This window comes from Aspergillus ruber, assembly GCF_000600275.1.
Source record: "Aspergillus ruber CBS 135680 unplaced genomic scaffold scaffold00032, whole genome shotgun sequence".
NCBI classification, from domain to species: Eukaryota; Fungi; Ascomycota; class Eurotiomycetes; order Eurotiales; family Aspergillaceae; genus Aspergillus; species Aspergillus ruber.
Window position 1 is genome coordinate 159,377 of NW_024467328.1, and position 11,269 is coordinate 170,645.

Below are 11,269 nucleotides of genomic sequence, written 5' to 3' on the forward strand. Positions count from 1 at the left end.
TTCATGGAATATGGAATGAATTATGACATTATTATGTGTATTCGTAAGTCGTGACTATAGAGTAAGATATCAATAAGTGCTCATTGAGAATTCCGGTACGTGGTCTTCGTCCTCTGCGCCGTCCATTTGGATGGTGTCACCCAAAAGGAACCGGCCGTACATCACTACTGCATTGAATATCTCCTTTCCCGTTGGCACAATATACTCCGCCGGGACAAGGAACCCATAGCTCCCACGATCCCGTAGCTTAATCTGAAACGAATGCGCCGCGTGCAGTTGATGATAAAACCAGTCCAATGCACTTCCACCTGTGCTTCCTCCACGCGGGAAGAACCGCTTCAATTCATCGGTGCCAGGACCAAAGGCGCCGGCGGTAACTGTCCCTTCGCACGCCGAGGTGACATCGTAGATTTCGTGCGTTGTCCGGCGGATTACCTTGGCCATACCCATAGCTAGTTCTTGGAGGGATTCCAGAGTAGGCGGGATGGACGAACAGGTGTAGGAGAATGGGTAGAGGATCTGCTGGGAGTAGGAATGTAGGTCGATGAAGCCGACAAAATTGGTGTTGTGCTCCTGAGTTTCGTTGAGTGCCCACTGCGCGAGTTGCTGCGCTTCTGTGCCTTCGAATGGTTCGTTTCCGGCGTACGTCTCGGCGCAGGGGTTCGATCTCGTCGACTCGCCGTCCCATCCGAAATCCCAAGCGCGGTCAAGGTCAATCCCCGGGCAGAAGTGGAGGCTCGTTGGTTGACGGTTTTTTCGCCATAGACGATCAGACTCCCATGTATAGACATAGCCGTCCGGATTGATAGTAGGTACCAGTACCCAGTCATATGCATTTACCAGGCGATCAATATCCTTCGAGTTCCCATATTGGGCCATTAATTGGTACGCAATGTAGGTCACCGTCGAGGTGCTGAGCCATTCTCGAGCGTGGGAACCTCCCGTAATTAGGACCGTTTTGCGTGGCGAGTCGGGCGACGCGTCGCTTTTTCCGCCGATACGGAGAGCTGGAATTTCACGTCCTTCATGGGAAATACCAATGCTGATTATGCGGGTGTGCGACGCGAACATGGAGGCCATCAGGCGCATCCACTGCGTCAAGACGGAGAATGGCTGGTAGTCATGGAAGAAGAGGTCTGCGACCTGCGCTGGTGGGCGGAAAGACACAAATCCGGATTGACCTTCGAGGCCAATCGATTGTTTCGTTGGGTAGGAGGCATATATTAATTCCGCGAGATTATCGATGAGGGGAGTGTAAGCGGTTCGCAGGGAATCGGGCAGGAGGCCTAATAACGAGGGAATCTATGCTGTCAACACTTTATTCATCAAACCGTGTAAATTCAGACTCACCACTTCTTGCGCCATTCGAATATCCACAAATTCTGGCGTTGAAGCCCACACATCTAAGAACATAATATCGCTGGCCTGCGCCAGAGCCTCTGCCTCATAGCCATGTTGTACCCGAAACCGGAGAACGACGTCGCTGCCGTACCGCGTCAATACTCGAGATGGAGGTGAGCGATTTCGACCAGTATCTTTCAATGGTCGCTGCGATGGAGATCTTGGGATATTCCAGATAGTCTCGATGGCCCAGTCTCGTAGTCTGGTCCAGGGTCGCGACGGATCGGGGGATTGCGAGAGAAGCTGGACGGGTTCGGCTGGAGGTGGCGGGGTGATGCTAGAACTGGCGGGAATCGCAGAGACGAGGCTGGTGAAGAGGAATAGAAGAAAAAGGAGATAGAGATGCATTTTTAGTGAATCAACGAGTGGTGAAATTTGTCATGTTTGGAGAAAGTAGTGTGTGTGAGATGTAAGAAAGATAAGAGTCGGCGGCAAGCGGTGGTGAAGTCATCCCAGCAACTATACTAGGGTTACATTTTGCAGGCATAACAATTCTTTCTTCATGTTCTGCTTCAAGGTACAAATACATATTTTCCTTAATTAGCTGTATTGAGAGTTATCTATACATTTCGTAGTCAATATTCACAAGTAGACCAGGTACCTTCCCTTTTTAGCCTAGTCCCTCCGTCTTCCTCTCGCTCTCTTTCTCTCTACCACCTCTCTCCTCTATCCTTCTAGTTTTATCCTCAGAGGCTAGGAAGCGAAAAGGATACAACACAGCACGAGAAGTGGTCTTAGGCCACACACACGGGACTAACCGCGTTTTTCTGATTCACTACTTCGAAAACTATGATAGCATCGCCATGAACGCCTGCAGCCTTGCCAGGCTCTGTGGAAACATCACTAACTGCTCTTGACACCATGCGAACAGACCTTGTAAGTTCGTTGGACAAAGTATTCGCCTAGAAACCATAGAGGGCCCTCCGTATTGAACCCATTTTTCAATAGCTGACGAACCGCAGACTTGCTCCTGACACAGCTCGATAGGATTCCCATTAGGAAGGGAACTGTTTTCTGCAGCATAATTACATAAGACCACAGAGCTTGCAAGAAGTGCTGGGGACTGCAAGGGATTGACAAACCCAGCCTGACTGTCAACCAAACGCTGCAGCTGGGCTGCATGATATACCGCGCGTCGAGCTTCCAACGACGATGCCCAATCATGCAGCATGGCTGTGATGTCCGCAGCACGACAGCGCGTGCAACATTGATGCGACTCGAGTAGCGACAAGGGAGCATGGAGCGTCAACTGGCACAGATGGAATTGTATTGTGTTGAGGCTATTCCATGTTGGGTCGTCGATCTGCGCTGAGGATGATTCAGGTCCATGATGGATTGTCTTCCAATGTACAAGATAGTCATGCCAAAACTGCACAGACTCAGGTGCATGCCATGATGGTCTGGAATCTAACGTTCCATGGCTGAGGTTGTATGTCTCTTGTACCGTCGCCCATATTTCTCCTTGGAGAGCACAGAGGCCCAAGTGACTATCTGCTGGTAACAAAGGAGCTACACCAGCCGTGCCAGCAATCTGATTCCGAGACTGGATAAGACTATCTCGCACGATGGCGCTTAGTGTGGTCCAAGCCCGCCCAGTGGGTTCAAACCAGTACAGTTGTCGCCTGGCTGCGATCGTCGGTGCCCTCCAAAGATCCTCTGTGACGGGTAGCGGAAGCTGCAATTCTTGGACTCGAAGGGATGGGGGCCGGCCGGTGATAATACTGAGATAGGTGTCGATGCGAAGCATGGTGTAGACGAGTCTTTTACTCTCTTCTCCTCGAACCCAGGCTTCGCCATCTGCCCACGATGAGCAACTTGGCGGCTCCCAAGAGCGTTCAATTAATATTCCCAGGCGGCGCATGGCGCTGACAGCAATCTCAATCCACTGAGCAGCCCAAGTGGCGATAGCAGGTGTCATCTCCTGGCTAACAGCAGTGATGAGTACAACAGACAGGACCTGGAGATCATAAAGGGAAACAGGTGAAGATTGTTTCCTGGTAGGATGCGATAACAAAAGCCGACATGCAATTTCATCTAGGTTTACATTGTCAAGGACATTTGTGATATTATGAGCAACGGATTGCAAGGCCTGACCTAGCAGACCGGATGATGGTGCGTGTTGTATCGTGAGTTGGTGTATATGGGGCCACATTTTGTGGAAATCATCAAGACTGGATTGTGTAGACGTGTTCGACGAGGTTTGAGAAACTGCGGCAGACGATGTATGCTCCGATTGACAGTCAAACTGAGGGGACCAAATCAAGCTCGGCACTGATTCCGGCGACTCGAGATTGCCGAAGCTGAGTATTGGGGCCTCATTAATTGTACTCTCTGGAAACAGTGCAGAAGCCTCGGCCATCCAACCTGCATCATTGTCTACCAGAAACGGCAAAAGTTCCTTGCCATTGCCTTGGCACATGGCTAGCTCGTTATGAGAAACCTTCAAACTTGGCGTTTCCTTCTCTTCTTCATCATAGTATATCTCGGTGTCATCGTTGGTGTCATACTCTATTGCTGTCAAATTAGCCGCCTGTACGCTTGACGGCTGTCGGACGCACTGAACGCCCAGGTTGCAGCAGGTCGAACAGGTCTCACTGGAATCGCATTTTATCTTTCGCCGTCGACAGGTTTGGCAGGCAAGCAGGGTTCGTTTAGGGCCTTCGGGAGGGACGTTGTGAAGGAGGACGTGCCGGTTAAGGATGTCACTAGCATGTATTAATTTCGATATCCATTTCCAATTATTTGCGGAAGTCTATTTGTACTAACCTTCTGGCAAAGCTCCGAGCGCATATGAAACATTTGTGAGGACGACATGGCCGGTGACTGCGACGGTGCCGGTTCAGATGGCCCTTCCGTAGAAAAGACTTGCCGCAATTGGGTACCGGACAGATGAAAGCTGGCGCTGAAGCTATCTGAGGGAGTAAATTATCCCAATTCACGTCCATTTTCTGTGCTTACTCTATAGAGGATTTACGCCCGGCAACACGTTGATATATGGGCAGAGCCATGGAAGCCAGATCCCCCGTCGAATGATTTCACTTCCATTTATATCACGATCTTCATTGCCCGGGGCCCTGGACTCGGATGTCGCTCTTGCACTAATCGAGTCTATATCGATAATGGTGCATATTCCCCACTGCTGTCGTGCCTATTGGAAGTTATTTAGAACCAATAGCCTGTGGATTACTGTTGAATATCTTCTCACATGACGTCTGAGAGGCCCAGATATTACCGAATTGGGTTAATGCATACCGAGCCATTGTTTTGTGCACTGGCCACCGAGGCTCTTGCGTTTTGTTTTGAGGTCGGGTTCGTGTAGGTCTCGTCGAACAGCTCGGCAGCATACGGTGCAGGAACAAAATTGATCTATATAACAGATCAATACGATGGGAATTATAGGAAGCATCACAAGTATGTGAGTTGCTGCGCTCTGCATATGCAGCCTTATTACCATGCAATAGAGCTGCACTACAATTTTGACGTCGTCTTCGAGGAAATAAAACACTCAAATCTCAGTATTCGAGCCTCATGGAACTACTGAACTACACCATACACAGTACAGTACATCGCAATGCGTCGATCATTGTCGGAGCCGAAGCTGATGGACCGTATGATTGCCATAAGTAATAATAATGGCTGTGGAGGTCTTCCGCAGCAAACTCCGAATGGGGTAACGGATTTTATAAACTCTGCACGGTGGATATGGGCAATCGAGGCTGATTCCGAGTCCCAAGGACTAGAAATGAGCGCCAGACGTACGGTGTGGTCTATAACAATGGAGGTTGGTCCAATCCACTTGGAGAACTTTCATGGAAAATATCTCCGCCAATTAAACGGTGAGCAATACATCTGCAACATCTGAACTTAAAGAATGTCCAAATAAAGTCAATGAATTCTGAGATACGGAACAATTGATCGAAACAAGACAGATAACATTTTCTGCTCCGGAAGTAGCCAGCCTCCAGGGATCGCAAATTCATACTTTTCTATCATTTTCTCGAGGGATTCTCCTTTCCTTGCTGAGGTCTCCGCCGGTTGTTCCGTTGCTGGCTTGGATACTGGGTACGGGGCTGGGTTCGGCATGATCGCTTGCGCAGCGTTCAGCTTAGCTATCCATCAACGTCGATCAGATTCAGTCTTTATCATATAGATCCCGATCGCTTCACCGATATAAATTTAGAGTTTACTCATACATGATAATCCGCCATCGATCATCCAGCCACTTCCTGTTACATAACTAGCCTGTGGACTGCACAGAAACAAGACCACATCAGCCACTTCGTCTGGCTGTGCAATCCGCCCCAATGGTACAACGTCATTGACCATGAGCCGAAGCTGCTCGCTGCCTTCGACGGCGTCGATCATGGGCGTATCGACCCATGTCGGACAAACGCTGTTGACGCGAATACCTTGAGGAGCAAGGTCAAGGGCTGTATATGTATACTTTGTTAGCATATTTGTCCTATCATGATTGGCATATGCGTAGCTTCAATTGTAACTAACCAGCACTTTTCGTCAGCCCCAAGACTGCATGCTTAGACATAGTATAATGTGCAATATCCTTGGCTGCAATGTGTGAGTGCATCGAACCTAGGTTCACGATCACGCCTCGACCGATTTCGCGCGGGCCATTTCGGGTTGATACCGAGCAAGGATCTTGTTTCTGCATTTGCCTGGCAATTGCTTGCAAGGTGTTCGTCGTGCCGCGGACATTGACGTTGTATAGTTGATCGAATTCATCAGATGTCAGATCAAGGATGTTGCGTGGTCTGCGCATGGCCATCTAGGACTGTCAGTTTGTTCTGCTCTATCAAACACCATTGTTGGACATACACCCGCTGCATTAACACAATAATCCACCCGCCCGAACTTCTCCAATGTTCGCGAGAGCATCCCCTCGACACTCTGCCGGTCCGCCACATCCACCTGAATAACCAATGCGTGATAAGAATCATGATTATTGGAAATCCTACGACTTGTCTCAGCTGCTTCCTCAGCTGCAGGAAGATTCCTGTCCGCGAAAACGACACCCGCCGCCCCAGCAAATGCAAACCCCAGTGCACATTCCCGACCAATACCGCTGCCAGCGCCGGTAACAATAGCAATACCGTTTAGTGTAGCCATTGTTGCTTTTGGCTGTAAAAATAGTCTCGAAAGCTGAGTACTATTACTGTGAATAGTAGGGTTATTGGTTGGTTCATATATTAGGGTTCGTAGTGATTCCCGCCGGCTCGGATCCCACTTGGGTGGAAGGCTTTCAGATGGCCTGAACTATATGCATTATGACATTGACTATTGCATGCGATAAAGTTTATTTTATTTATTTATTTTTTCAGCTAAGATGAGATCTCTGTTATGATTATATTGAAATAATAGATCGACTGATTTCCGCTAGTCTGTGCCTGAATCTTTAGTCATTTGAGGGCTCCGCTATGGTCTCTCGGGACTTAGCTGTTTCTGCCATACCTAACTAGTCTGTCTGCGCTTCCGAGGGTATATTTTTATTATGATTTATTGCTACAATGCTAGGGGGAAATGATGTTGGAGGAAGTTTACCGATGATCGGGTCTTTCTCGATGTGATTAAAGGCTTGATGCCATGTCCCATTATGGTTTGTTGATCTTTTCATGTTGAAAGATTTCAACATCATCCAAGCTCATTTCACGTACTCGTGCTCTGGGATGCTTTCTTTTGGTCTTCAACTCAACCAGAGTGTCGTTCTCGTTTTGATCATGGAGGACTGAGCACCTTTTCGTCATACGAAGTGGTGGATAAATCCATTTCTGTATGTTATTATCAGATTATTGTATTACCACTGAGCATTCTGCATATGCCGAAGCGACTCCTCACCGGGCCACCTGAATGAAAAGACCAACGAATCAGTATGGCAACATTCATATGGGCGTGTGCCGACTAGCCACAGTCGAGGTCCACGTGAAGTGGAGGCCATGTTTCAGTCATGGCTCACCATAGGCTTTGGCTGGGCAGAAGGCCGATATAGTAGCCCAATTGACGATGGAGTTGAAATGTCATCGCTTATGAGAGATGTATTCAATCTGGGGTAAATTGCGTGGCATCATCCCTTATAGCCTGTGTCTAGCTATCAGTGTAGACTCTCCCGGGTTATTGGATTCATATCATGGAGTATTCATATGTCCAGGGAGATTTTTATACAAGTGTCATATCCTAACTTACATTGCCCCATGTGGTAACTTCAAATAAATTCCTGCTGCTTGCCAGTTAGCCATGGCATGCGCCAAAACAAAGCCTCCAGCTCGTTATCTATCTTCGATATCCTGACAGAATGTGAAGAGTCGTTTAACCAATCTTTTGGGGACAAAGAAAAGAAGCACTTTGTCGAATTCGATGGTCATGGTCAGGGGTACCGGTAGATTTTACGGTAGTTCTGTTGTTCGGAGACACGGTCACTTCGCGATTGCGCTGGAAAATGCGTGGGCAGCAGATTTAATTGTGTTGCTGGATATAAGTAAGGATGAGCAGAAGAATATTTTCTTCGTGTGTCGGGGAATGCACCAATTAGATGATACATTTATGCATAGTAAAGATGCAATTCTGATGGCAAAAATAGATCACTAGACCAAGACGCTGTGGATTTTCCTTGCGAGTTGTCGTAATCTCACAATCAAGAACAAATCCTGATAGGAAATGTATGCAACAGGAAGTTCAATAGAAAATTGACATCGTCCAACACGAGTGAATTCCAGTCATTCTCTGAGCTGGTGAATATCCATTATCATATTGGAGCATCCTTTACAAGGTCTGGAGGTTGTATGATTCACGTGTTCTGTTTAACTTGTAGAACTTTTCTGATACCAAGGAATAGCTGGGTGGCTCATGCAAATGCCTTCTATGCTTCTCCTCGCGAGAGACGAAGCGCACATTTCCGATGGGCCATCACCAGTATACTGACTTTGTCAAGTGACTTTGTGCCTGCTCTATAGATGGAACCTTTTGATCCACTATCACAATTTCATATGCTGTCGCCTTCTGATTTCTCGAGCTGCCCTTTCGCATTCTGCCATGTTGACATCGCACGTCTCATAAAACACCCTCTCACACTGTACGTTCAGAAAAGTGTGTCGGGTTCCCTTTCGCTATTTATCGTAATTTAGCAATATTACGGGGCCTCATATATTGATACGTAGCCCGTTGAAGGGCGTGGCGTGAAGAATTCACCTCGGAAAATATGCAAGAGATTCTGACATGTACCTAGGCAGACGTGATAATTGAAGGCGTGTACATTTGGTCGTAGGTGGGAGTGAGTAGCGATGCTAGACCCGCAAAGGTCTTTCTCTGGTAATAGAGACCATTTCTATAAGGAAGTCTTTCCTGGCTCAAGAACTCAGCTAATGGAGATCCACCCATATCCCGATTGTTGAGATTCAGCTGTGCCCAGTACCGCTGTAGGTGAAGAACAGCATTTCTGAGGGATCCATTGCTGGCATTTCTCGTGAAAGGTATTGATAAATGGTTTGTAACTATTCGCTCCCATATGGTTGAATAATTGCGAGATCCATATGGCAAGCCTAGCCTAGAGCCAGTAGGTTCGGAACCACAATACTGGTCCCCAGGAATGATCGGTGTTTTACAACCACCGACTAAGATGACACAAAATAACGGTAGCCAGGGTGTTTGTCGGATAAGAAAAGGTAACGCAGAGACGATTTCGATTTCCAGACCTCTCAGCTTTCCACAACCACGGGCCGGACACAACATTTATTTGCGTCATTCTAAGTCCAGAGCCGAGCTCTTGGGGCTCTGGCACACCGGCTTCGATAACTATGGACAAACTGGGGGATTCATAGATTGGGTGGCGTATAGTTCCTTGGAGTTGGGGAGATAAAGTGTCTCCGCTAAAAGATCCGAGGTGGCGCATGGTCCTGCAGAAAGCACCTCACAAATATTCAACGCTTGCTGCCCTCAATCCAGCTCCCACTGTTGTATCCTCTAGGAACATACCATGGACTTTATTGGTTTGTTTCACAAGAATGGTAGCAGAGTTTTTGTGCAACATCCAAACACTCGTTTCGAGAAGCCATCACTTAGGTGTATAGACTTTGATGTGGCTCTGTTGTTTTGCATTTTTGTATATTTTTACTAGGGTTTTGTGGCTCTGATAAGTCAGTAGACGCGAAGGTCACGTTCTCTGCCTTGAGTCCATTTTAATCACTAGCAAGTAGCCCCATTTTTATCGAAATGCTATCCATAAAGTCCGTAAGATAATGCGGAGACAAATTGCCATAGCTGTCAGACAAAGATAATAAGGGTGGTGGAGGCGTAAAAAAAAAGAAGAAGATTGAGTAAAGGGGAGAAAGGTTTACATTCTTGCAGTCACAGGACATATAATAAAGAGCGGATACACACTGTATTAACTATAGTATTGTGTGGTTCTCATTCACTATTGTGCTGATCAGGATGCTTTGATCAAAGTAACACCCATATAATGAAGCTGAAATTGCAAGTTATATTAATAAATCAAGACAGCATATCAAGAAAACAGCAGATTAAATATGAGTAGTGTCAAGTCAGGAGGGGGCCACTCGAGGCATATATAAGTGGCCAATCGCAATTAACCAACCTAGCCCTATTTCATGATACTGCTCAATTAGCCAAGTTCTCCGAGATCCCAGGCGCTATCCTGTCCAACTTCTCTAGCAACTCCTTCCACACCTTCACCTGCGCCTGTTTTCCCTCATCACTGCGTACAAACGACGACAGCGCGCCACTATAAACCGTCAGTAACCAGATACTTGCAATCATATTACAAGGCAAACAACTCACTCATCAATCTTGCAATCATTCAAGTACTTTCCATGCCCCTCCCATCCCAGACTCGCCGCATGCACCAACGTCCTCGACCCCACCTCAATAGTCCTTGCAATCGTCAACTTCATCACATAAAGCTGCCACCCCCAGAACCCCTGCGTCTCCCGGATAAGTGCCGTAGCGCAGTACCCAGGTGTGAAGCCGTTTACCGCGACTCGCGGGGTGCAGGATGTGATTTCCTCGGCGAGCTGGCGGAACATGAGGACGTTGAGCAGCTTGGAGGCATAGTAGCGATCATCGGCGCCGGATTCAGTTTGGGCGCGGAGTGCTGCGAAAGTGTCTTCTGTTTTCCATTCGGGGAGGTTGGTCATGACGTGACGGTCGGAGGCTACGAAACATAGACGTGGTATAGGACCATTAGGGGATGCTGAATCGCGGAGTTTGGGGAGAAGCAAGAGACCCAGAAAAACTGTGCAGACGACGTTGACTGTGATGGTGCTCTCGTCTTCTTCGGCTAGATAGAAATTCTCGGCTATTTTGCCGGCGTTTAACAGGAGGACGTCGACTTTGGGGACTGTGTTCTGGATTACAGAGGCGAAGTTCTTGACTGAGTCGTAGCGGTCCATATCGATGTGTTCGAGACGGACGGTGTTCGGGCGATTTGTTGAAGTTTCGAGGTCTTTTTTGGCTCCCTTTCCCTTCTCCATGTTCCGCACGCCCAGGACAATATGCGATGCGTTCAATCGCAAGAAATGACGAGCTGCTTCGAGACCCAGACCCGTGCTACCACCGGTAATGACGATGGTTTGGCCCGTGAAGTCATGATCGGGGACGGGTAGACCCACGAAAATTTGGGAGTAGAGGAACGACGGCAAAGACATTTTAGTATGACACTTTGAATGCGACCTAGATAGCCAACTGCTTGGATGTTTGGCCGGAGAAGCTATAAGTTTATCGGTTCTTGTATCGCGCGTTGTTCTTCCTGCGGCTGAAGTGGGATCCGAGCCGATGTACACCTGCATAGGGTTGATCGGCAGATCGCCGGGTATATAGTCTGCGATGCGCTAGTGTCGAGAGCTAT

General features: G+C 47.9%; 4 protein-coding genes across 4 annotated transcripts; all 4 read right to left on the bottom strand.

Moving 5' to 3' along the window:
* Positions 1–2: 2 nt before the first annotated feature.
* Positions 3–1,804, bottom strand: EURHEDRAFT_508126 (M14 family metallopeptidase). The gene is made up of 2 exons (XM_040785882.1): positions 1,351–1,804; positions 3–1,302 (listed from the first exon to the last, which is right to left on the bottom strand). Exons 1-2 carry the CDS (start codon positions 1,747–1,749, stop codon positions 70–72), a joined length of 1,632 nt encoding a protein of 543 aa, XP_040635389.1. The 5' UTR covers positions 1,750–1,804; the 3' UTR covers positions 3–69.
* Positions 1,805–2,188: 384 nt separating this feature from the next.
* EURHEDRAFT_405838 (uncharacterized protein) lies at positions 2,189–4,409 on the bottom strand (the record flags this gene model as incomplete). The annotated part of the gene is made up of 3 exons (XM_040780414.1): positions 2,189–3,958; positions 4,168–4,309; positions 4,360–4,409. 3 exons carry the CDS (start codon positions 4,407–4,409, stop codon positions 2,189–2,191), a joined length of 1,962 nt encoding a protein of 653 aa, XP_040635390.1.
* A 676-nt stretch (positions 4,410–5,085) lies between these two features.
* On the bottom strand, positions 5,086–6,525 carry EURHEDRAFT_526086 (SDR family NAD(P)-dependent oxidoreductase; the record flags this gene model as incomplete). The annotated part of the gene is made up of 3 exons (XM_040786971.1): positions 5,086–5,831; positions 5,905–6,184; positions 6,235–6,525. The coding sequence occupies 3 exons, from the start codon at positions 6,523–6,525 to the stop codon at positions 5,578–5,580; spliced, it is 825 nt and encodes a 274-aa protein (XP_040635391.1). The 3' UTR covers positions 5,086–5,577.
* Positions 6,526–10,023: 3,498 nt separating this feature from the next.
* On the bottom strand, positions 10,024–11,069 carry EURHEDRAFT_405840 (NAD(P)-binding protein; the record flags this gene model as incomplete). The annotated part of the gene is made up of 2 exons (XM_040780415.1): positions 10,024–10,147; positions 10,204–11,069. 2 exons carry the CDS (start codon positions 11,067–11,069, stop codon positions 10,024–10,026), a joined length of 990 nt encoding a protein of 329 aa, XP_040635392.1.
* Positions 11,070–11,269: the final 200 nt, after the last annotated feature.